This window comes from Martes martes (assembly GCF_963455335.1).
Source record: "Martes martes genome assembly, chromosome: 8".
NCBI lineage: Eukaryota > Metazoa > Chordata > Mammalia > Carnivora > Mustelidae > Martes > Martes martes.
Genome location: NC_137895.1, coordinates 107,818,311 through 107,843,832, shown reverse-complemented (window position 1 = coordinate 107,843,832; position 25,522 = coordinate 107,818,311). Strand labels below are relative to the sequence as shown.

At 41.9% G+C, this 25,522-nt stretch overlaps 1 protein-coding gene across 1 annotated transcript in view; it reads left to right on the top strand.

Annotated features, from left to right (window-relative positions):
* The window catches only part of ATP6V1E1 (ATPase H+ transporting V1 subunit E1), a 38,564-nt gene extending 13,618 nt beyond the window's left edge, over positions 1–24,946 (top strand). Inside the window, exons 4-9 of the mRNA XM_080812091.1 lie at positions 128–194; positions 16,462–16,551; positions 17,600–17,668; positions 19,817–19,911; positions 22,951–23,038; positions 24,351–24,946. Of these exons, the coding sequence (XP_080668217.1) occupies positions 128–194; positions 16,462–16,551; positions 17,600–17,668; positions 19,817–19,911; positions 22,951–23,038; positions 24,351–24,413 (472 nt within the window). The 3' untranslated portion in view covers positions 24,414–24,946. The remainder of the gene's footprint in view (positions 1–127; positions 195–16,461; positions 16,552–17,599; positions 17,669–19,816; positions 19,912–22,950; positions 23,039–24,350) is intronic.
* The last annotated feature ends 576 nt before the right edge of the window (positions 24,947–25,522 follow it).

Genomic DNA, 25,522 nt, shown 5'->3' with positions numbered 1-25,522 from the left:
GTGGGGTTCTCTAGGGTATATACGAAGAGAAGTATTTGTACATACAAAGGAAGCTGTATATTTCTTTCTCTGCAGTTTTTTTTTTTCTTATGCTCTACTGATAACTATTTTTCCATACCTTTTGCAGTCAGATGTCTAATTTGATGAATCAAGCAAGACTCAAAGTCCTCAGAGCAAGAGATGACCTTATTACAGTGAGTAATTTGCCTCTATTATAAGATTATAAAATGTTTATTCACTTACCTATTACAGAGAATTCACTAGTTAGCATGAGCTAATTAAGGAGTTGAATGATTTTTAGAGAGAAAACATTTGGTCGGCAAATCATTATACTAGGTATTGTAATAAATACAAAGTGAAGGGCACCTGGGTGGCTCAGTCGTTTGAGCGTCCAACTCTTGATTTTGGCTCACTCCATGATTTTCAGGGTCATGAGCTTGAGTCCTAAGTTGGGCTTTGCCCTTAGCAAGAAGTCTTGGAATTCTCTGTCTCTCCCTCTCCCCTACCACCATGCACATGCGCACGAGTGCTCTCTTGCTCTCTCTTTCTCTCTAATAAGTAATCTTTTTTAAGAAGGTTAAAAAAAAAAAAAAAAAAGAAGGCTCTTGGGTGCTCAGTCATTTAGCGTCTGCCTTCGGCTCAGGTCCTGATCCCGGGGTCCTGGGATCGAGCCCCACATAGGGCTCCTTGCTTGGCAAGAAGCCTACTTCTTCCTCTCCCACTCCCCTTGCCTGTGTTCCCTCTCTTGCTGTGTCTGCCTCTGTCAAATAAATAAATAAAATCTTAAAAAAAAAAAAAAAACAAAGTGAATAAGATATTGCCATGTCTTCAAGGACCCTCTGATCTAACAGAGCATATAAACTCTTCTAAGTCAAACAGCAAATGGTGGGTGGACAATGTAGTATGTGAGTGTTATAGGGACTAATAAAATTAGAAAGGTAGGATGGAATTAAGATAGGGCCATGAGTGCAAGGCTAAACAGCTTCACCTGTTTCCAGTAAAAACTATTGAAGTTTTTATTTTATAAGAATTACCATAAATAAGGTTCATGGTATGAGTATGTAGGCTGAATTTAAAAGGGAAGAGGTTAGACACAGAAGAACCATTTGGGAAGTGTTGTCTTCTAAGGAAGAAGACAGAAACCTACAGAAACGTACCATTTAGTTGAGAAAGTTTAAAGGTATTCACATTAGCCTGGCTGGCTTAGTGGATAGAACATGCAACTCTTGGTCTCAGGGTTGTGAGCTTGAGCCCCAATTGGGTGTGGAGCTTAGTTAAAAAAAGTTGTGTTCACATAAAGGCGTTTAAATTATATTTTAGGAACCGACCAGGATGCCTGCTGTTTTCACTGTTCTTCATTGTTAGAGTGGAGGCCCTAGATTCCTTTAAGATGGAGAAATAAGAATTATATACAAATTGTGAAGGAATAAAGAATTATTTTTTGATTTTTTGCATATATGATTTCCCACACATAAGATACAACATCTGAAAAACAGAACTAGTAATTAGTTCAAAATGGTGACTGGTGGGGTGCTTGCGTGGCTCAGTTAGTTAAATATCTGCCTTTGGTTCAGATCATGATCCCAGGATCCTGGGATTGAGCTCCACATTGGACTCCTTGCTCAGTGGGAAGCCTGCTTCTCCCTTTCCCTTGGCCTGCTGCTCCCCCTGCTTGTGCTCTCTCTCTGTCAAATACATAAATAAAATCTTTGAAAAAAAAACCAAAAAAACCCAAAATGGTGGACTGGCAACAAAGAGACTATACAGAAATTAAGTTTTTCTGGATACCAATAATAACCAATTAGCATGTAGAGTTAAAAATAGATTATTTTATAATGGTTACAAAACTGATTAAATTATTATGAATAAATGTTCGTAAATAAGACCTATATGAAAAAGCTATAAAATTAGAAGTATAAAACTAATAAATGGGAAGCATACCATTTCCTTAGAAGATTAAAGAAACACTAATATTATAAGCGGTCAATTCTTAAGAGATGAATCTGGCGTGGCAGCAGTGAGAATGGACTTGGTGTGTCAGTGTTGACACATTTTGCGGGGAAACTTTCCACACATTGACTAATGATTGACTTCTCCTCTTCCAAGTCCAGTGCTAAATACTGAATTTCGGACCTGACTAACTAGGAGAATGGTGGTTCTGTTAACGAAACGGGAAGTTAGGAGGACAGACTCCTAACTTGGACATCCTTTAAGAGGCCAAGAAGCCTCCAGTTGTAAATGTCTGTCAGGATGGAAAGTAAAGGCCTGAAATTCGGGACAACAGAGATCACTTATCATAATTCATAATACTTCATATTGGAACGCTTTGATCTCAGGATCCTGGAATCCAGCCCTGTTAGGTTCCTTGCTCAGTGGGGAGTCTGCTTCTCTCTCTACCCCTCCCCCGGTTTATGCATGCAGAGTCTCTCAAAAATCTTTTTTTTTTTTTTTAAGATATTTATTTATTTGTCAGAGAGAGAGAGTGCACACAAGCAGGGGGAGCGGCAGGCAGAGGGAAAAGCAGACTCCCTGCTTAACAGGGAGCCTGGTACGGGATCCCAGGACCCAGAGATCATGACCTGAGCAGAAGGCAGACGCTCAACCTACTGAGCCATCCAGGCGTCCTATAAATAAAAATCTTTAAAAAAAAAAAAAACGTTAAAAATATAAATTCTAGGAATGTGGGAAAATAGGAAATCTGTTGCTAAGTTATCTTCCCACATGGGAAGTTCATGAGTAAGTTCATCCTTTATGAAATACAAAAGGAGGACTGGACAGCTTTTTGTGGAAATGCTGACTACAAAATATCTCAGGACTGTTACCTAGGTCTTCCCTAAAATGTTGAGTTTTAGTAATCAGTGGTTGATTTCCTTCCACGGGATTCAGATTTCTTTAGCAACCTGATTGATTGACATAGTTTATAAGTTGCACTTAGAATAATAACCACCTTTCTGTAGAAGAACTTGGGCTTAAGAGTGTTTCAGCTTTGGAGTGCCTGGGTGGCTCAGTCAGTTAAGCATCTGACTCTTAATTTCAAGTCAGGTCATGATCTCAGGATTATGAAATCAAGCCCCATGTGGGGCTCTGCACTGGGCATGAAACCTGCTTGGGTTCCATGGGTTCCCCTTCCCCCTCCCTTTCTTGGGGGGGGGGAAAGTCTTTCAGCTTTGCCATGTTGGTTTGAGTAAATTATTGTTTCTGACCCTCAGTTTCCTCTTTGGTGTGTATTAATTATGATACTTGGTTCAGAGGGCTGGGTTTTTTGTTTCTTTTGTTTTTATAGTGTTATAATTATTTAAAAATCAAATTTATTTTTGGGCTCCATGCTGGGCATGGAGCCTACTTAAAAAAAATTATTTTTACACAAGTATTATATGCACAGTTTTAAGAATCAGATCCTTAAAGGTTCATGCCAACAAATGTCAGTTTCTTGGCCTAATTGAAACACAGCTCTTATGAGGATTGAATGCGAGAATGCATTTAATTCCTCTAGCTCAACACTGGCATATGGTGTTTATTTAAGAAGTGTTACTTCCCTTTCCCCACCTCATCTCCTCCAGGTGGTAACCCTTCTTTTAATAGGTCTCGATAGTTGAAATACTCTCCTGGCCTCTTGGTGCCTTTGCTCAGAAAGTCCCTGGATCGTAAGTTGCTACTGCTGTTTTGATAAATGCCCAGAGTCAAAAGTGACAACTTTGACAATTACTGGGTAGATGTTGTTGTTTGTACAATTCAAGAGTTTAGAGACCTATAACTTAAACATCTCAGCAGCATTTCTCAAGATAAACCTCACCGGTTATAGTACATATTGTTTAATGTTATCATTTGACCAGTTAATAGTTAATAGGTTTTGCATTTGCTTTATCTATTTTTATGCTGCCTTTTTTGAAGATTAGTGATTATTAAAAGTGGAAAAGATCCTGAGAAATGTCATCTCTAATATACTATAGAAATGCTTTTGATATTATATTTTCTAATGGTATACTTGTCTCAGATGGCAAAAGGTTTTTTTTTAAGATTTTCTTTATTTGAGAGAGAGAGTGAGAGAGAGCATGAGAGGGGAGAAGGTCAGAGGGAGAAGCAGACTCCCCATGGAGCTGGGAGGAGGATGTGGGACTTGATCCCGCAACTCTGGGATCATGACCTGAGCTGGAGGCAGTTGCTTAACCAACTGAGCCACCCAGGTGCCCGCAAACAGGTTTTATAACCCAAGGTAAGCAGCCCAATGTTTTAGTAGATCTGACTTCACTTCAAATTAAAATTATTATTTTTTTCTTGTCCTTATTATTTGTTTGACCTGATTTTTTCTTTTTCTTTTCTTTTTTTTTTTAAGATTAAAAAAATTTTTTTGTCAGAGCACAGGCAGAGGAGAGGGGCAGGGGGAGAGGGAGAAGCAGACTCCACACTGAGCAGGGAGACTATTGCAGGGCTCGATCCCAGGACCCCAAGATCATGACCTGAGCCGAAGGCAGGCAGACAACTGACTGAGCCAGCCACCCAAGCACCCCTGATTTTTTCTTTTAAAAAATTTTTTTTTAGATTTTATTTTTAGGGGCACCTGGGTGGCTCAGTTGCTTAAGCATCTGCCTTTGGCTTAAGTCATGATCCCAGGGTCCTGGATTGGGCTCCTTCCTCAGCAGTGACCCTGCTTCTCCCTCTCCCTCTTCTGCTTCCCCTGCTTGTGCTCTCTTGCTTTCTGTCAAATAAATAAATAAAATCTTTAAAAATGTTTTTTTGCTTTTGTTTTTGAATAATATCTATATCCAGTCTGGATGGGACTCAGACTTACAGCCCTGAGATCAAGTTGCATGCTCTACCAGCTGAGCCATTCAGGTGCCCTTGACCTGATTTTCACCTACATAGTTATATTTCATTTTATTATATTTTATGATTATTATTTTTAAAGATTTTATTTAAGAAAGAGAGCACGCACAAGCAGAGGAGAGGGGCAGAGAGAGAAGCAGGCTCCCCATGGAGCAGGGAGCCAGATGTGGGACTTGATCCCAAGCCCTTGGGATCATGACCTGAGCTGAAAGCAGATGCTTAACCAACTGACCCATCCAGGCGCCCCTATATTTTATTATTTTTCTAACATTTTTTTTAAGTAAGATTTATGCCCAATGTGGGACTTGAACTTTAGACACCAAGGTTTTAGTATATGTGCTGCCGAAGCGAGCACTAGACACCAAGATTAAGAGTCGCATACTCTACTGGCTGAGCCAGCCAGGCGCCCTATTTTTTTTTAGCTCTTAAAAAATTTAATTTAGGGGTGCCTGGGTGGCTCAGTGGGTTAAAGCCTCTCGTTCAGCTCAGGTCATGATCTCGGGGTCCTGGGATCGAGCCCTGCATCAGGCTCTCTGCTCTGCTCGGCGGGGAGCCTGCTTCCTCCTCTCTCTCTGCCTGCCTCTCTGCCTACTTGAGATTTCTGTCTGTCAAATAAATAAAATCTTTTTAAAAAATTTTAATTTAAAATTTTTATTGGGGGGATCTGTTTGGCTAGTCAGTTAAGCATCTGCCTTCAGTTCAGGTCATAATCCCGGGATCTGGGATCTAGCCCTGCCGTGGGACTCCCTGCTTAGCAGGGAATCTGCTTCTCCCTCTCCTTCTGCCCGTCCCCCAGCTTGTGCACACCCACACATGCACTCTCTCTCAAATAAATAAATAAAATCTTTTTTAAAAAACCCAAATTTTTATTAAATAAACTCTTGTAAGCTGCGTTATGTCCTTTTTTAAAAAACATTTTATTTATTTATTTGACAGCGATCACAAGTAGGCTGAGAGACAGGCAGAGAGAGAGGATGGGAAGCAGGCTGCCCGCTGAGCAGAGAGCCCGTCCCTGGGATCATGATCTGAGCTGAAGGCATAGGCTTTAACCCACTGAGCCACCCAGGCACCCCTGCTTTATATCCTTTTAAAAATCCTTTTTTTGGGATGGCTGGGTGGCTCAGTTGGTTAAGCATCTGCCTTCCGCTCAGGTCATGATCCCAGGGCCCTGGGATAGAGTCCTACATCGGGCTCCCTGCTTAGCAGGGAGCCTGCTTTTCCCTCTGCCTGCAGCTCTCCCTGCTTGTGGGCACGTACACTCTCTCTCTCTCTGAAAAATAAATAAAAATCTTTTTTAAATACATAAAGAATAAAATTTATTTTCTAAAAATTTTTCTTTTTAAAGACTTTATTTATATAATTTTGCAAGGGAGATAGAGGGAGGGAGAAAAGACAAGGGCAAGGATGGGGGAGACAGGCAGAGGGAGAAGCCGACTCCCTACAGACCAGGGAGCCACATAAGGAGCTCGATCCCAGAACTTTGGGATCATGACCTGAGCTGAAGGCAGATGCTTAACTGGCTGAGCCACGCAGGTGCCCTAAATCCTTTTAAATATAAAGAACTACAAATTTGGCTTTTAGAAGGGAATTTTAGGTGTCATGAATAGGAAACTTAATATCTAAAATTTAGATCAGTTATTTACTTAATGGCAAGTGTGATTCTAATTACTAGAGATATATTAAATGGAGTCCTTGCCTTTGTGGAACTTAATATCCTAGTAGGCTAAGTATGAGTTCTGGTTTAAAAAAAAAAACCCAAAATTTGGGTGTTTATTTTTTTTTTTCTACTTCTCTGTATTTTCCACTCTTCAGTACTAGTGCTTCCTAACTTTTTTTTGCCCTCTAGAATATTCACTTGATTATTTTATACTTGAATAACCTTATCATACACAGTGATTTTCAAATTTTGAGTGAGAGGATATAGAGAGAAAGCACAGTTGTATGGAATGAACACATTTTGTAATTGGAAAAGATCCAACTTCAAATCATTTTTCAAAATACAGTTGTAATACCAGGGGTTACCTGGATGGCTCAGTCAGTTAAGTGTCTCACTCTTCATTTCAGCTCAGGTCATGATCTCGGGATTGTGAGGTTGAGCCCCACGTTGGGCTCCCTCTCCTTCTCTCCCTCCCCACCCCCTCTCTCTCTCCCTCCCCCTCTCACAAAAAAAACCCCAAAACCCAAAACACAGTTATCCACTGTTTTCTTTAAGAGATGGGTTAGGGGAAGAGGTTTTACATTTTATAACTTTGAAACACAAAGCAGCAGTTTCAGGTCATATCACGCATATCTTCCCCCAATTTTGTAGACCCTTCAGTAGCCAGAGAGTTTGTCTGCTTATTTCTGAAATTGTCACAAAATTCTCTTTCAGCACTAGCATAATCTTTTAGTTTTCACTGTTCTATTTTCATTTTATAATTTTATAATTTATAATTTTATGATTTTATAATTTAGCTGGGTTGCCTTCGTAAGTTTTTGAACTTCAAATACACTTACACTTGGCTTATATCCTGCTGGGCTCCATAGCGTTCTGCGTCTAACTGGATGGAGACAAGAGGGTGTATCTGTGCTATAGCTTCTTGAGCGTGAACCTTAAAAAGAATATGGAACTTACCCTTTGGCTGGCTCTGTAATTTTAATGAGCATAAAAATTACCTGGAAGACCTTGTTAAAATGGAGATTCCCAACCCTATTTCCAGAGAATTTTACATTCCAGTCAGGAAATCAGCTTATATATGCAGCCCAGAGTAACTTTGATTTGGTGGTCTGAGAGCCACACTGTAAAATACTGCTTTAGGCTTAGATTTGTGTTGCAGAAGATGAACTGGTGACATCAGGCTTTTTGCTTAGCAGGGAACCTGCTTCTCCCTCTATCTGCTGTTCCCCCGCTTGTGCTTGCTCTCTCTCATACACACACAAATAAAGAAATAATCTTAAAAAAATTTATTTTTAAGTAATCTCTACATCCAGTGTGGCATTCAAATGCATAACCTTGAGATCAGGAGTCACATGCTCTACCAGCTGAGCCAGCCAAGTGCCCCAGAAAGGTTGGAACTTCTTATATGGACAGCACACAGGTCCCAGGTAGAGCTATGGGTATGGATGAGATCACCAAGGTTGTGGATGTCAGATTACAGGGCCAAGTAAACAAACTGAGAAGCATGTATGTCTGTATGTGTACACACACATACATAGGTATTATTTTTAAATTAAGTTTGCTGTACCCCCAGCATGGGGCTTGAACTCCCAACCCCACGATCAAGAGTTGCATGCTCTACCAGTGGAGCCAGCCAGGTGTCCCAAGAATGCAGTATATTTAATAGACAGGAAATAAGAAATTGCTAAGAAACATGAGGGAAAAGTAGTCATGTCAGAGGAGAAGCAGCAGCTAAGGGAACAAGGGAACAGAAAACTTGAACAAAATGATAATCTAAAATAGCATCTAAAGCTTCTAAGAATCAGTGTAGGAAGAGCAAAGAGATTCGGCAATCAGGTTGTCATTTCTGACTTTGCCAGAGCAATTTCATTGGATTAATGAAGGCAGAAACCCAGATTGTAAGGGCCTGAAAGATGAGAAATGTGGTGTGAGGAGCTGAAGGCAGGGTGCACGGCCTCTTAAGCAGTGGAGCCGTTGGCGTTCTGATCTCTTTCTGGAACACATGTGAAGTCCCAAGTCTTCTGGAGCATGCAGCTTGAGTTCAGTGTACAGCTGAGCTTTTATTTTTTTAATTTATAATGAGAATTGTGTGAAAATAAGTATTTGTGTGATCTCAGCATCCTAAAGATGCTTATTTCCTTAGGCCTTTGCCAAGTCTAACTCCTTGCTGTCAAGTACTTTACAGCGGAGCAGATACAGTAAGAGGTCTGGAGGGGTGGGGAAGCAGACTGACACAGCAGACAGGGTTATGTATACATCAGGGCCACACACATACTTTAAAGGGTTTTGCTTTTTTTTTTTAAAGATATTTTTTATTTATTTGACAGAGAGAGAGAGAGATCACAAGTAGGCAGAGAGGCAGGCAGGGAGAGAGGGGGAAGCAGGCTCCCTGCCGAGCAGAGAGCCCGATGAGGGGCTCGATCCCAGAACCCTGGGATCATGACCTGAGCCGAAGGCAGAGGCTTTAACCCACTGAGCCACCCAGGTGCCCCAAGGGTTTTGCTTTTTTAAAACATTTTATTTCTAGCTTTATCCACAGAGTAGGAAATTATGTTAGGGAAGTTGTCAAGCAGTTAGATAGAAAGGGATATTGACAAATGATGGAAGGGGAAAAAAGAAAACCGGGGTAAAAATGAAATTGGCAGGCTATTTTACTACCAAATTTAGTTCCTTTTTTCTGCTATTTATCTTTTTGCCTTGCCTTCCCTGATGTTTTCTAGGTTTAAGAGCACAAGCTTTGGAATCCCTGTGAAATTTGAATTTCTGTTTCCTGGTATCAGCTTTTGATGGGCAGATTTGTTTTTTAGCCCCTTCTAACCTTCTGTTTCCTATAAAATGGAAAAAACATATACCTGAATCTTATACAGAATGAGATAATCTAGGTAAAGTGACTAGTATAATGCCTAACACAGAACAGATCTTTATTAACACTTCCCTAAACTTCACAACTTATTTAAAAGTTACTAGAAGAAATAATACACTAACATTTAAATTCTGGTCCATCGATCCTGAAGTAGAGTTCTGGTGTTGTGGCTAAAGAGAGATGAAATATTTCTTGTCTTCGAGGGAGGCCAGCTGGCTCTTCAAATTAGGCAGGACTAGGGAGACAGGATTTTGATGTTGACATCTTTTTTTTTTTTTTTAATTTAATGCATTTCTGTTTGTTTGTTTTATTTATTTCTTTATTTGACAGAGAGAGACACAGTGAGAGAGGGAACACAAGCAGGGGGAGTCGGAGAAGGACAAGCAGGTTTCCCATGGAGCAGGGAGTTGATCCCAGGACTCTGGGATCATGACCTGAGCCGAAGGCAGACACTTAACGACTGAGCCACCCACGGGCCTGATGTTGACATCTTAATCAGGTTTCAGTTTACTACTTTCCAGGACCAGAATCCTAATATTTTCAGAATCCTTAGAGGCAGTTAGGTTGAAGTGGGCAGATAGGCCTTTCCAAAACCTGATACTGATAGGTGAGCTGACCCGAGAACTGCAGTAATACACACATCTCTCCCTGGGAAAGCGGCACGGGGAGCTGGATGGTAATCAGAGAGGTCGAATTTAGAATCTAAGATATTAGTGGTTTGTAACATTGTTGATTGTAATTTACCTTTTTTGCCTATCATGACTTACTAAGGGGATGGGAATACTTAAGGGACAGTACAATTTCTATCAGTTTTCAGCCTTCTTAGCTGGAGTTTGTTTTATTTCGACTTCCCTACATCCTTGATTGGAGTTGTAGGTGGTAGTAAAACTCCTCCTTTACCAGTTTCCACATTTTGACAGTGGGTTACCTTTACAGATGGCTAGTAATGCTCTTTACAAGTTGACTTTCTTTAGTTTCATTCTCTAAGAGCAGACCAGCCCCCATAGTCCACTCCTCTTTGCTTGACCATTGTTTTGATTAGTCCATTCCCCCATGAAGAGAAAAATGCTGGAGGGATTCCTTGGTGGGGAGGGGCTGAGATTTCTTTCAGCCAAATGTCTCATGCAGTATATGTCTTAAATCTTTGTGCCCATAAACTTCCCAGATTGTAAAGCCTTAAATGACTTCTTAACCAGGCTGTTAGGATTTAATTAATAACACTTCTAGGGGTTAGGTTGTTCTGATAGACACCTAAAATTAGAGGTTGATTTTTGAGCATCTTTTTTTTTTTTTTAAGATTTATTCATTTTTAGAGAGAGTGTGTGTGTGCAAGTGGGGGGTTGGCAGAAGGCAAGGGAGAGAGAATTTGCAGCAGACTTCCTGTCGAGTGGGGAGCCCAAGGGCTCAATCCCACGACCCTGGGCTCTCCACCCCAGCCGAAATCAAGAGTTGGGTGCTGAATCAGCGGAACCACCCAAACAACCCTAATTGGCTTTTAATAGTTCGCTATGTCCATACAGAAATTTTATTTTTTTTATTTTTTATTTTTTTAAAGATTTTTTTATTTGAGAGAGAGAGAAAGCATGAGTGAGGAGGGGGCAGAGGGAGAAACAGACTCCCTGCTGAGCAGGGAGCCAGATTCAGGACTCCTATCCCAGGACTCTGGGATCATGACCTGAACTGAAGGCAGACGCTTAACCAGTTGAGCCACCCAGGCGCCCCCATAAATTTTCTCCTTTCCTTCCATTCTTCTCTCCTTCCTCCCTCCCTCCCTCCCTCTCTCCTCTTCTTTTCTTTTCTTTCTTCTTTTCTTAACCCACTCTTTCTTTCTTTCAAATTTTATTAATTTATTTAACAGAGAGAGATACAGTGAGAGCAGGGGAATGGGAGAGGTAGAAGCAGGCTCCCCACTGAGCAGGGAGCTCCATGTGGGGCTTGATCCCAGGACCTGAACTGAAGGCAGTCGCTTAACAACTGAGCCACCCAGGCACCCCCCAGAAATTTTATTTCTAAAAATGCTCTGTTGGGGCCCCATTGTGGCTCAGTCTTTTAAGCATCGGACTCTTGGTTTCAGGTCAGGTCATGATCTCACAGTCCTGAGATCTAGCCCCCCCACCTTGGGCTCCATGCAGAGCGTGGAGCCTGTTTGAGATTCTCTCTCTTCCCTCCCTCTTCTATCCCTACCCCCTTGCCCACGTGCATGTGTGTGCACTCTCTGTCTCAATAAATAAATAAATCTCTCAGGGCATCATGTTCTTTTCTTTTCTTTTTTTTTTAAGACTCTATTTATTTGACAGAGAGCACAAGTAGGCAAAGCAGCAGGCAGAGGGAGAGGCAGAAGCGGGCTCTCAGCTGAGCAGGGAGCCCAACGAGGGGCTCCATGCCAGGACCCTGGAATCATGACCTGAGCCGAAGGCAGACACTTAACTGACTGAGTCACTCAGGGCATCATGTTCTACCCAGTTTCTTTTTAACACCCCAAAATAAATTTTCCCACTCTCCCCCCCGCTTTTTTTTTTAAGATTTCTTATTTAAAGTAACCTCTACACCAAATGTGGGGCTCAAACTCAATTGCAAAATAAAGAGTCCCATGCTATGCCGACTGAGCCAGCCACATGCCTCCCCATTTTTAAAAAATATATACTCTTGGGACGCCTGGGTGGCTCAGTTGGTTAAGCCACTGACTTTGGCTCAGGTCATGGTCCGGGAGTCCCGGGATCGGGTCCCGCATAGGGCTCCCAGCTCTGCAGGGAGTCTGTTTCTTCCTCTGACCTTCTCCCCTCTCATGCTCTCTCTCTCTCTCTCTCTCTCAAATAAATAAATAAAATCTTAAAACAAAAAATATATATATACTCTTCCTGGGGTGCCTTGGTGGGCCCACTCAGTTGGGTGCCTGACTCTTGGTTTCTGCTACGGCCTTGATTGCCAGGGTCTTGAGATTAAGCTCCACATGGAGCCCCCGAGTTGGGCTCTGCACTCAGCATGGAGTCTGCTTAAGACTGTCTCTCCCTCTGCCATTCCTCCCTATGCATACTCTCTCCCTCTGTTTCTCCCTGTGTCTCCTAAATAAATCTTAAAAATATGTGTGTGTGTGTGTACACACCTTTAAAGAATGGTTTTCACATTACTGTTAACATTTCTTTCATTGGGCTAACTCAGAATTATAACCCTGTCTCAGACTCTAGATCTTTGTGAGGAGATGAATTACTGTTTAAATATTTCTTGCTGTGGAACACCTGGGTGGCTCAGTCAGTTGACTGCCTTTGGCTCAGGTCATGATTCTTGGGTACTGCGATCGAGACCCAAATTGGGCTCCTTGCTCGTCAGGGAGTCTGCTTCTCCCTCTGCCTGCTACTCCCCCTGCTTGTGCTCTCTTTCTGTCTCTGACAAATAAATAGATAAAATCTTTGAAAAAAATGTATTTCTTACTTTGATGCTTTATGCTGCTTTGTGAAGAATATATTTGATTATGTCTGTTGCTGTCGGGGAGATTTTGAGGCCGCTACTTTCTCTTGAGCCCTCAGGGACTAGAAACATCTTAAAGCTAATCAAACTCAATTTAGTGGAAACAGTAATGGCCCTACAGTTTCTTTAGCAGATTCCTTTTTTAGGGGTTATCATAGGAATGCCTCTGTCAGCTAAGGGCTTTAAAGCAAAAGCTGACTGAGGATCAGTAAATGGAAATAAAGCCAACCTGAGATGACCCCACAATGGGAAAAATGTAAAAAAAAAAAAAAAGTGACCATCATCTAATAGTTACACATTTAGAAGAATAAAAATTATGTCTTTTTGGACATTGTGTTAACTTTTTTTTTTTTAAAGATTTTATTTTTAAGTAATCTCAACACCCAGTGTGGGGCTTAACTCATAACCCCAAGATCAAAAGTCGGAAGCTCTACCAACTGAGCCAGCCAGGTGTCTTTGTTGTTAAGTTTAAATGTATTTGGTTTTCGGGGCGCCTGGGTGGCTCAGTGGGTTAAAGCCTCTGCCTTCGGCTTGGGTCGTGGTCTCAGGGTCCTGGGATCGAGCCTCACATGGGGCTCTCTGCTCGGCGGGGAGCCTGCTTCCTCCTCTCTCTCTCTCTGCCTGCCTCTCTGCTTACTTGTGATCTCTGTCAAATAGATAAATAAATAAATATCTTTTTAAAAAAATGTATTTGGTTTTCATCGGTAAAACAAAATGGAAACCTGCTGAGTGTGAAGCCTGAGGGGGGGTGGGGCTCGACCTGAGCAGAAACTGAGAGCCCGGCACTGGGTGCTTAACCGACGGAGCCACGCAGGCTCCCCGTAAGGATTTTTTTTTTTGGACAGATGTTGAGTTCAGTGAAGATAATCTTAAGGTATATAACAATACATGAAGTAGAATATTTTTTAAGCCATTTGTTTGCTTTTAAAAAGCGTTTTAACTAGTTTCATTACAGTCTCTAATGACGTGGATTCTCAGAACACCTTCCTAAAATTCTTGGGGGTGGCCAGCTACAGATTAGAAATATATTACAGTAGAACATGATCATACTATTTAAAATTTTTCTTACCTTATTTGTTAGTATGTTAGAAACAGTTTTCGTGTGAAAGTATGTATGTGTTTGGACTTTTATTCGTTGTCTAATGTCAGAATTGACAGAAAGTCAGTCTGTAGGGGTGGAGGGCCAGCATTCTTACATACCTGCTGTTGTAGCCTTGGAATCTATTTCACTTTTTATTAAAATTTTTTTTGGGGGGGGGCACCTGGGTGGCTCAGTGGGTTAAGCCTCTGCCTTCGGCTCAGGTCATGATCTCAGGGTCCTGGGATCGAGCCCCATATCAGGCTCTCTGCTCGGCAGGAAGCCTCCTTTACCCCACCCCCCCACCCCCTGCTTGCCTCTATGTCTACTTGTGATTTCTCTTTCTCTCTTTCTCTCTCTCAAATAAATAAATAAATAAATAAATCTTTTTTTTTTTTTTTAATTGGTCCTAAAGTGAGTAATTCTGATTTTTTTAAAAAAAATCTTGGTCTAGGGCGCCTGGGTGGGTCAGTGGGTTAAAGCCTCTGCCTTCGGCTCAGGTCATGATCCCGGAGTCCTGGGATTGAGCCCCGCATCAGGCTCTCTGCTCTGCTCGGCAGGGAGCCTGCTTCCCTTCCTCTCTCTGCCTGCCTCTCTGCCTGCTTGTGATCTCTGTCTGTCAAATAAATAAAATCTTAAAAAAAAAAAAATCTTGGTCTGATTGCACTTAGTAGACATCAAATGGAATAAATGTTTGCTTGACATTAGATGCATGAGTGGGAGTCAGGGTGCCCTCCACCTCTGCACAGATTGTGAAATGAGAGCTCACTTCAGGTGTCTTGCAGGGCAGTGGGTTTCAGAGGGGCTAGGGATCAAGGGTAATTCTCAGAACCAAATAAAGGGCTTTTCAGCATAGAGGGCTACTTCTTCCTCTGCACCTTCTCTCCCCAAACTCTGACTGACCTCCAGGTGAGCATGTCTCTCTCCTTCCTCCTTAAAGTATCAAGAAACAGCTTTCAGAGATCATAATAAGCAGAATAGACCATGTAGAACAATTTGATTGAGGCATTTTCTTGCCTTTTTAAAGACTTGACTTCTCTTTTCACTGGTAAGCCAATAAATGCTTATTACTTAGTGAGTAATTTCCACTGTGTTCTCTCAACCATAAGTGATTTGTTTCCTGGTAATCCCTTTAAATTTTTGTTTTAGTTTTTTTTTTTTTCTTTTAAAGATTTTATTTATTTATTTGGCAGACAGAGATCACAAGTAGGCAAAGAGGCAGGCAGAAAGAGAGAGGGAAACAGGCTCCCTGCTGAGCAGAGAGCCCGATGTGGGGCTCGATCCAAGGACAGTGGGATCATGACCTGAGCCAAAGGCAGAGGTTTTAACCCACTGAGCCACCCAGGCGCCGCTAGTTATTTTTATTATAGAAGGTCAATATTTATTATAGACAAATTAGAAACTACAAACTAGCATAAAGAAAATTGAAATCAGGGGCACCTGGGTGGCTCAGTCAGTTAAGCATCTGCCTTCCTCTCTCTCTGCCTGCCTCTCTGCCTACTTGTGATCTCTGTATGTCAAATAAATAAAAAAAAATAAGAAAGAAAGTTGAAATCATTGATGGGTGGGGGGATGGGGTAAATAGGTTATGGAGATTAAGGGGTGCGCTTGTGATGAGCACCGGCTGATGTATGGAAGCATTGAGTCACCACATTGTGTGCCCAAAACTAATATACTACATGTTAACTAACTGGAATTTAAATAAAAATTTTAGGGGTACTTGGGTAGCTCAGTCAGTTAGGCATCTGATTCTTGTTTTCAGCTCAGGTCATGACTCAGGGATGTGGGCTTGAGCCCCATGTCGAGTTCCAAGCTCAGCAAGGAGGCTGCTGATCCGTCTCCCTCTTCTACTCCCCCTGCTCTCTCTCTCTCGAATAGTAAATAAATAGAATCTTTTAAAAAACTTAAAAGGAACGTTGAAATCATTGATAATCTAGCTGTGTATCTAGAAGATACAACCAGGTACCAAGTGCTGCTGGATTTTTTACATATTTTGCTCTCTATCCAGATATTGTTTTTTTCCTAATAAAAAAATGGAATCAACTTGCACAAGTCTTTGTTTTTAAATATTTTATTTATTTGAAAGAGAAATAATGAGTGAGGGGAAGGGCAGAGGGAGAAGCAGACTCTCCACTGAGCATGGAGCTGGACGTGGGGCTTGATCCCAGGACACTGAGATCATGACGTGAGCTAAGGCAGACGCTTAACCAGCTGAGCCATCCAGGTGTCTCGGCACAACAGTCTTAATATTTATAGCTTGCTTTTTAAATCTGTATCATGTTGCTTTTTCCATGTTAGTCCGTTTTGTAGTTTTCTGAACTGATTGATAATCTGGGCTACTCTGCTTGAGCATGAACTTCCTGGGAGCTGTGATGTTGCTTCCTGCTTCCTTGTATGAGGGTATAGTGATTAACACAGCATCTGGTTTATCATGTATCTTGGAATGTGTGTTGAATGAAAACAGTAATATAATGTGAAGCAAATGGGCATGGGCCAGGACCATCCTCACGGTGAGTTCTGAGCTGACTGCCCTGACTACCCGTGGATAACTTTTTTCTTTTCTGCTCTTTGTAGGACCTACTAAATGAAGCAAAACAGAGACTCAGCAAAGTGGTAAAAGATACAACCAGGTACCAAGTACTGCTGGATGGACTGGTCCTCCAGGTAATTTATAGGTTCGACCTACCACTAGTAGCCAGAGTTCTTACAAAATTGACAAGATGTATTAGAGACCAGCTCTGTTTTTTTGTTGTTGTTGTTTGTTTTGTTTTGTTTTCCTGTTTTGTCATCTTAACTTTCTTCCTTGCTCTCTTCCTTCTCATGCATGAGGGGACAGTAATACTGGCTGGATCAGACTTTCCCAACTTTCCTATCCTTTTATATAGTCTTATAAGTCCTTTAGAACTCAATGGTCAAATTTGCTTGCAACCTCCAGCTTTAAATTTCCCTAATTTGGGGTGCCTAGGCGGTTAGTCATTAAGCATCTGCCTTTGGCTCGGGTCATGATCCCAGGATCCTGGGATCAAGCCCTGCATCGGGCTCCCTGCTCAGAGGGAAGCCTGCTTCTCTCTCTCCTACTCTGCCTGCTTGTATTCCCTCTCTCACTGTATCTCTCTCTCTGTCAAATAAATAAATAAAATCTTAAAAAAAATAATAAATAAACTTCCCTAATTTGAGGGGTGCCTGGGTGGCTCAGTTGGTTAAGTGTCCGACTTTTCATTTTTGGCTCAGGTCATGATCTCAGGGTAGTGAGATCAAGCCCCGCATCAGTTTCTACACTGGGCATGGGACCTACTTAAGATTCTCTCTCTCCCTCCCTTCTCTGTCTCACTGTGTCCCTCTGTAAGAACAAAACTTCCCTAATTTGATTTCACCGTGAAAATACTTGCTTTAGATTTTGGGTTCAGACCAAAGACGATATACATTTTAAATGTTTGCAGCTTGCTTGTGAGTTCTTATTTTACTTAGGGTAATTACAATAACATTTGGCTTCCACTTAGTTGATGTGAGAGAAGATTCCCATATCAATTTTGTTTCTACCACTGGAGCCTTGGGTGTGTTTATCTGGTTTGTGATATTGAAAGCTTCTTTCCATGTTCTCATACTGTGTATTCTGTCTTTCTACAAACTACATGAAAGAATTATAAAAATATTTTATTTTGCTTCGGATTTTATAAATTGCATTTGACAATTGCATCTGATTGTCTTACAGGGTTTGTACCAATTGTTGGAGCCCCGAATGATTGTTCGTTGCAGGAAGCAGGATTTCCCTCTGGTAAAGGTAAAGAGCTTAAAGAAGAAACCCATTTTTTTTAAAAAATCAGAATATTAGGGATGAAATGTATGCTTTAATAGAGGATAGCTCAGCCATAGAAATTAGAGGTCTCTTAACACATTATAGATAGTAACTTAAGTGTACCTAAGCCCTCTAATTTCTTTTCGTAAAGAAGATCAAGTTGCCCCTTCTGAGTTAGTACCCTCCTGCCTTTCTGGGAGCTCTGTAACACCATAATCTTCTGAAGATTCAGCAATAAAAACAGCACACAGTATTGGAGCAAAGTTAAGCCATGCCATTTGAAAGTGATAGACTACTCCCAGAGTATGTATTCCTGTAGTTGGGAAAAGAATGGGGGTACAAGACAAAAGGGTTGCAGCAGTGAAAACAGAGCTGCAGTCCCAGAGGCAAATGCCGAGGTGTTCCTTCATGTCCTGGCTAAGGGAGAAGCTGTCCCCCTTCTGGGGGACGGCCTTGGCTCCCTGGAGAGTCCAGACAGGCTGTGGCATTAGACAGGTGCTCTAGAATGAAGGACCCAGGAATCTGAAAGAACTCCCCGGCTGATTCTGTGTCATCCAGTTGCTCTTCAGGTTAAAATTCTTCCTTGCAGGGCACCTGGCTGGCTCAGTCAGGAGAGCATGCAACTCTTGATCGTGGGGTTGTGAGTTTAAGCTTCATGTTGGCTGTAGAGAGTACTTAAATAAAAAAACTTTAAAAAAATATGGGCACCTGGGTGGCTCAGCGGGTTAAGCCTCTTCCTTTGGCTCAAGTCATGATCTCAGGGTCCTGGGATCAAGTCCCGCATTGGGCTCTCTGCTCAGCGGGGAGCCTGCTTCCCCCTCTCTCTCTGCCCGCCTCTCTGCCTACTTGTGATCTCTCTCTCTCTGTAAAACAAACAAAAAAAAAACTTAAAAAAAATAATAATGAAATAAAATTCTTCCTTGCATCTTGCTTTCGGAGAAGGATTGGGTGCTTAGTCCCTTAGCAATTACATTTCTTACTGTAAATTAATATGTTTAGAATACATAATGTATTTGTACTCTTACTATAATTTGTCTCCCAAGTAACTTGTCACGTAGGAAAGAAAACATGTCAGCTGGGAAATACAGATGCTCATTCCCTTCACCTTGCACTGGAAATTAATAAATTGTGATACTCGTTTATGAACCATTTCAGTAACCTGGATCCATGTGTGTGCTGACTGCCTCATTTATGAACCTATGAAACAGAGAGCTAGACATACTGGAGAGTTCCCCAAGGTGATCAGCATTCTATGGAGGCGGGTCTGAGTTGCCAACTAAAGTTCCTTCAAGAAAATGTTATTTACATGTGTACTCATGCATAGTATTATTTAGATAGGACTTTCCACTAATTATATTTTATCACATTAAGTATAGCATTTTTTTTCTAGTGTGCTCATTTGTTTTTAAAATTGTAAACTGAATATAGTAGAGTACAAACTTGACCATTTTAGGTGTAGAGTGGCATTAAGTAAATGCACATCGTGCAGTCATGACCCCATCCCTCTCCAGAACATGTTCACTTTCCTGGACTGAAATTCTGTCCCCATTAAATACTAACTCCCCATTCCCTCGACCCCTGGCAGCCACCACCCTACCTCCTCTCCCTCTGAATTTGCCTGCACTGGGTACTGCTAGAATCCTGCAACATCTGTCCTTCTGTGACTGGCTTATTTCACCTCGCTTGATGTCTTCAAGGTTCCTCATGTGGTAGCAGTGGTCCGAATTTCCTCCTTTTTAAGGCTGAATTGTATGCATATGAATTGAGTGCACATTTTTGCTGATCTGTTAGACACTTGGGTTGTTTCTACCTGCTTTTTGGCTGTTGTGAATGATGCTGCCGTGAACATGGTTGTCCTATTAGCCATTCAAGTCTCTGGTTTCACTTTTGGGCATATACCCAGAGGTTGAGTTGCTGGATCATAAAGTAATTCAGTGTTTAATTTTTTTTGAGGAACTGCCATACCACTTCCACAGTAGCTGCACCGTTTTACATTTCCATCAACAATGCATCTGTTCTTTTACTTGATAAATAGATAGGAATATGCCTTGCTTGTATAGTTGGCCGATTTTTTGTATACTTGCTCCACAGTTTTCTGCTAAAACCTTGCACTGTTTTCTGTTTTTTTTCCAGGCTGCAGTGCAGAAAGCGATTCCAATGTATAAAATTGCCACCAAAAAAGATGTTGATGTCCAAATTGATCAGGAGGCCTACCTGCCTGAGGAAATGTAAGGAGTGTCCCTGCCCTTAACGTCTAAGCTGCTTTCACTGTGAAAATGGCCTTTGTGCTGGGTCTTGTTCAAAGTGTTCTCTGAGGCACCCTTTACCCCAAGAGTAAAGGTGTGGCCGTGTGCCACTTGTGAGTCTTGCTGTTTTTTCTTTCAGTACTTTGTTGTTCTCTCTTATTAACCAATTAGACTTGCTCTAAAAGTCTAAAAGAAGCTAACTTCCTGTGGTCACTTAATTTATTCTGCAGAGAGGAAGCACTAATTCTCTGCCCAGGACTCAAAGCTGGGTCCAGATCTCTGTGTTAGATGCTGAGGGTGATAATTGCTACCTCTAAGTTTCTGAGAAATAAGACGGGGAGTCATGTAGGATAATGATTGCTATATAGACAGAACCCAATAGTTAGGTTCCTCAGGTACAGAATTGCAAATACCAGTGGTACTTGTGCTGTGCGGAAATGACAGGACATTTCTTCAGCATTCCTGATAAGCTTGGTGCAGCTGGGCCAGGCAATAGGAGCTCCTGATGAGGTCAGAGCCAATGTCCTTTTCTCAATTGTGCTTGTGGGTCTAATGCCACATAGGCACAAATTGACTAACATTGCAGAAAGTCCTTGGGATGTGCAAACCTAGAAGCACCAGACCTGGGTTTGAGTTCCGAGTTGGCCTTTTGTGAGCTATGGGATCTGGAGACTGAATTCCATCATTTGTTAAATGAAAATGGTACTTTTTTGTTTCATGAAGTGAGGAAAAGAGAGGAGATTGTACATGTTAAAATGTTTTATAGGGGGCCGGGGTGGGTCAGTCTTTAAGCAGCTGCCTTCGGCTCAGGTCATGGTCCCAGGGTCCTGGGATTGAGCCAGGCATCTTGCTCCCTGCTCAGTGGGAAGCCTGCTTCTCTCTCTCCCACTCCCCTTGCTTGTGTTCCCTCTCTCACTGTGTCTCTCTCTGTCAAATAAATAAAATCTTAAAAAAAAAATGCTTTATAAACTGAGACGTTATATAAGCTAGTGTAGAAAGCTTCAATATTAAATCTCATGGAACCTTGATTTCCAGGCCTCTAAATTGGGGTAATAGCACCTGCCTCACAGAATTCTTGGAAGCTTAAATGAGGTCCTGTCTATACAGCATTTAACACGGTGCCTCGTACCCGCAGTATACGGCTTTATTGAGCTGTCAGATAATCATTGTTGTGATGATCAGGCAGATGGGACAGAAAGCACTTAGTTCAGGGTCTGTCTGGTAACGAATGCGTTTCAGTCCTGAAATCTTTGGGGCCAGATGTTTTGAATCCCATTGTTTAGAAAAGCAATAAAGAACATACGCCACATGTGACATCATATCCCCAGCAAGGTCTGAGGCATCATCCCCCACACACCCTGTGATCAAATATACTAATATTTCTAAATGGGAACACTCACACTGCAAGGGATAAATACCTAAAGATTTGCTAGTCATTTGCTGCCAGATGACTAGAGGTCATCTAGCTTTTGGAGACACACGAATTAGACTTTAGTTCTGCTAGCTTATTGAATTTCAGAATTGTAGAGAAGGAATGGTGGGCTGATTCCAGTGCTCATTTAAAGTAGAATTTTAAATATTGTTTTATTCAATCAACTCGTTTTATTCAGTCTATTTAAATGTGTTTTCTTATTTGTCAAATAGCAAGGATACCGACCAAGACTTGTAGGGTTACTGAGAAGATAGAAGTCATGGGCAGCCCTGGGCTTTACACTCAGTGAGTGCCTGGCCCTCAGGCGACCTTCTCCCACAGTGGTGGTCTTTTCTGCCCTCGCTCCCTCCATGAGAACAAAGAATTGTGGCAAAAACAGTGGGGTCAGGATTCAGCAGAGCCAACAAAGTCCTTATGAAGGATATAGTCGTTTAGAGAAACGGAAGACAGATGAAACAAAGAAATGCCGGGGGAGGGAGTAGAGAGTAAGAAGCTAGTATTAACTTCATTGTCCTTTAAAGTTTTCCAAAGACAATTTGCCAAACCTTTTCCCAGTCTTTGTCACATAACCTGCTTATTTCAAGAAATATCTGGGGACACCTGGGTGGCACAGTCATTTGAACATCTGCCTTCCGCTCAGGAAGGAACCTGTTTCTCCCTCTCCCCTGCTTGTGCTCTCTCTGTCAAATAAACAAAATCTTAAAAAAAAAAAAAAAGATTTTATTTACTTAGTTGCTAGAGAGAGAGTACAAACAGGGGGAGTGGCAGGCAGAGGGAGAAGCGGGCTCCCTGTTCAGTGGGGCTCGATCCCAGGACTCTGGGATCATGACCTGAGCCAAAGACAGTGGGTTAGCTGACTGAGCCACCCAGGTACCCTAAATAAAATCTTTATTAAAAAAACAATGCCAAAGACAAAAAAACAACAAAAAAACCCCATGTCTTTTCTTTAAAAAAAAAAAAAAAAAGGAAGAAGAAGAAAAATATTTGACAAAATTCTAATGTACGAAAGAATTTCATTCCCTGGAGACTCCTTGTAATAGAATTTGACTTACCTGCCTTAAGCCTCGAAGTGCTAGAAACTTTGGAGAAAGGAACAACAGAAGTGAGGTGTGGCTAGAGGCAGGACTTCCCAAGGGCCAGTTTGGCGCAAGATTACAGTGGTACCTTTCATCTGATACACAGTACAGTTAGAATATGGCCTTATCAGTACCCCTGGTAATTAGCAGGATTGGGTCTTAGGAAATACTCAGATGAGGATGCGATTGATTTGCAAGCTGAGACAAAATCCTTCCCCATTTCATTTTGTTGGGGAGGGCTGTTAGAATTAACTTAGGTGGCCAGAACACAGAATCAGATTGGCACATAGCAGTCACTTGGTAAGTGACCGTTACTATCAACCTCCATACCTTAAATCCTCAGAAGCTTTCTGAATTAATTTTAAGCTCTTTGCATGTGTTTATTGGCCCCTTACAGTATTTAGACACACTCCATGCAACAAAACACCTTTCTTCTCAGGAAAGAAAGTAAATGTACCATGTGTCTGTTTTCCTCAAATCTATAAAAATTGTTACTTCCTGTGTTCTTTGTAGAGCTGGTGGAGTTGAGATCTATAATGGGGATCGTAAAATAAAAGTTTCCAATACCCTAGAAAGCCGGCTGGATCTCATAGCCCAGCAGGTGAGTGTGGGAATACATCTTATTAGTTGGTCTGTTGTTACTTTGAAGTGATGCAGAGAACATATGTGCGTTCAGTGGTATTTGGGGTTTGTCATTCTTTCTACATTTTGTGGCATTTTGTTGAATGGGCAGTAGGCAGGCGACATTTACTGAGGTGACACCATTTACGTGAGAGTGGATTTGGGGTTGAATGAGGGTTTTGTTTATTTAGGATTCTGATGTACACATTTGACTGCATGTAGAGATGCTGCCCGGGGTCCTTTCTCCAGTAAGAATGGCAGGAACTAAAGTAAATGTTGTTTAAAGGACTTGCCAGAGGGCTGCTAGCTCTTCAGGCATTTCCAGGTTGGTACAGATAACCTCTAGGGAGCAAGAATTCAGGTGTCTCAGAACGCTGGGCCTCTTTTCAGCGGTAGTCTGCTGCTGTGGCTGCTAGCTCGTCTTAGAGGAGAGCACTTTGACATTGAGTATCATCTTTTGATAACTTAAACCCTAAAGCTGTATTCACCACATTCATCCACCCATGAATGAAGTAAAATTAAGTAAAATTAAAAACTGAATCCCATGGTTGCACTAGGGACAATTCAGATGCACAGTAACCACATGTGGCTAGTGGTCTCTCTTTGGACCAGCACAGCCTGTGAAGTTTGAGATTAAATCCTAAGGATTTTTCAGTTGCTGTAATGAATGAGTGCCTCAGCACAAACTTGCATTATGTGTTTTCTGCCTGACACATACTAGGCAGTCAGTGACTGTTTGCTGAAAGAAAGAAAGTAGATGATCCAGAATGTTATGAGGTAATACTATTAAGGGATCATCTCTTCCCCCTGCAGCACAGCTAACAGAAGCCTTAAACAATAATGCCTTTAGTTTTTTTTCTTTGTCCCCTTTAAGCAGTCAGTTAGTCATAACCACAAATTTGTGACCGGGTAAGTTTCCCGCCAAGGGTTCTGAAGGAAAAGTACAGACTTGCTGCTTAGCTTTGTGGTCTCCTTCCCAGCCACGTAGGGGTTGCCGACTTGCCACTTGCAGTTAAGGTGTGCCTCTCTGGGGCACCTGGGTGGCTCAGTGGGTTAAGTGTCCGACTCGTGACTTCGGCTCAGGTCATGATCTCAGGGTGGTGGGATTCAGCTGCTCAGTGGGGAGTCTGCTTGAGATTCTCTCTCTCTCCTCTCTCTGCCCCTCCCCCCGCCCACATGCACACACTCTCTCTAAATAAGTAAAATCTTAAAAAAAAAAAAGGGGGGGTGCTGTGCTTTCCAAATTTTCCAGTTGACAGCACTTACTTACTAAAGATCTTCTTTCTTCACAGATGATGCCAGAAGTACGGGGCGCCTTATTTGGTGCAAATGCCAACAGGAAGTTTTTGGACTAAACCTTCAGGCAAGGTGGAGTTCATCCACTGCTTTCCTGTCATGTGGAAGTTTCTGATATTTGAAGAAACAAGATATCTGTGTGGCTTCCTCTTCACTGTTCTAATATTCTGTATTTATCAGTGGATCCTCTCTGTAGCTAATGCCCTTGGCCTAATTGTTAACATGAGAGAAAGTTCACTTACTATGATCAGGAAACCTCCTCCTTAGCTTATCTAAAAGCATGACTTTCATTTGCTTTCGTAGCATGAAGGTGAGGGTATCAGATGGTGGTTACTGGAGCTTCACCGAGTCTCTGCTCTTCTCTCGCCTTCTGCTGTCAGTTCTCGAGCCTAGAGGGTGAGGTGTGCGGTGTTCTCTGACATTCGGTCTCTGCTCTTTAGGCTGCAGATGCGTGGGGGGCATGCATTCCTGCCCGCAATAGTAGCTTCACTGTTAACCTGTTTGGGCCTAGAAGTGCTCCTCATCTGTAAATGTGATTTAAAATCTAAGCCATGGGTAGGTCTTATTTATTAAAACAAAATGTTTACATGGATTTCATTGTGACTCATTATGCAAGGTGCTACAAGTTTTATGATTTGCGAGGGAAAAGTTCCTCCGAAGTATCTGGAAAGGAAGCATTCTCCTAATCCCTATAGTCGCTGGTTGACAGCTGTCACTACTTGAAACCATTAACCCTCTCTGTCCTCTGGCACTTCCTGCTCATTTTTACCAGACTCTTATCCAGAAGCGTTCCTTCCAGCCATTTAAAATCTTTCAGACATACCACACACACAGGTGTTCACTATTACCTGTCCTCTGGAGGGTTTGACAGCTTTATTGAGGAAATCGTTTTATTAGCTTTGGCAAAGTCGGAAAAGCATCTGTGGGCTTACTGGGGGAGAAGGGTTACTGTGTGTCAGTCCTAAACTCTTTCACAAAGGTCCTTTTCTTTTTCTCCTCCTCCAGTTTCCCCCCATGACCACTAAGAACTGCCCGGGGCCTTGCAGTGGGGTAGAGGTGGGGGTCTAACTGGGGTCTGTCTCTACAGTCCGCACTCACACACGGTCCTCCCAGTAGAGAACTCGGCTACTGAGCCTGATCATTTTTCATTAATGTCAGTGATATTTGA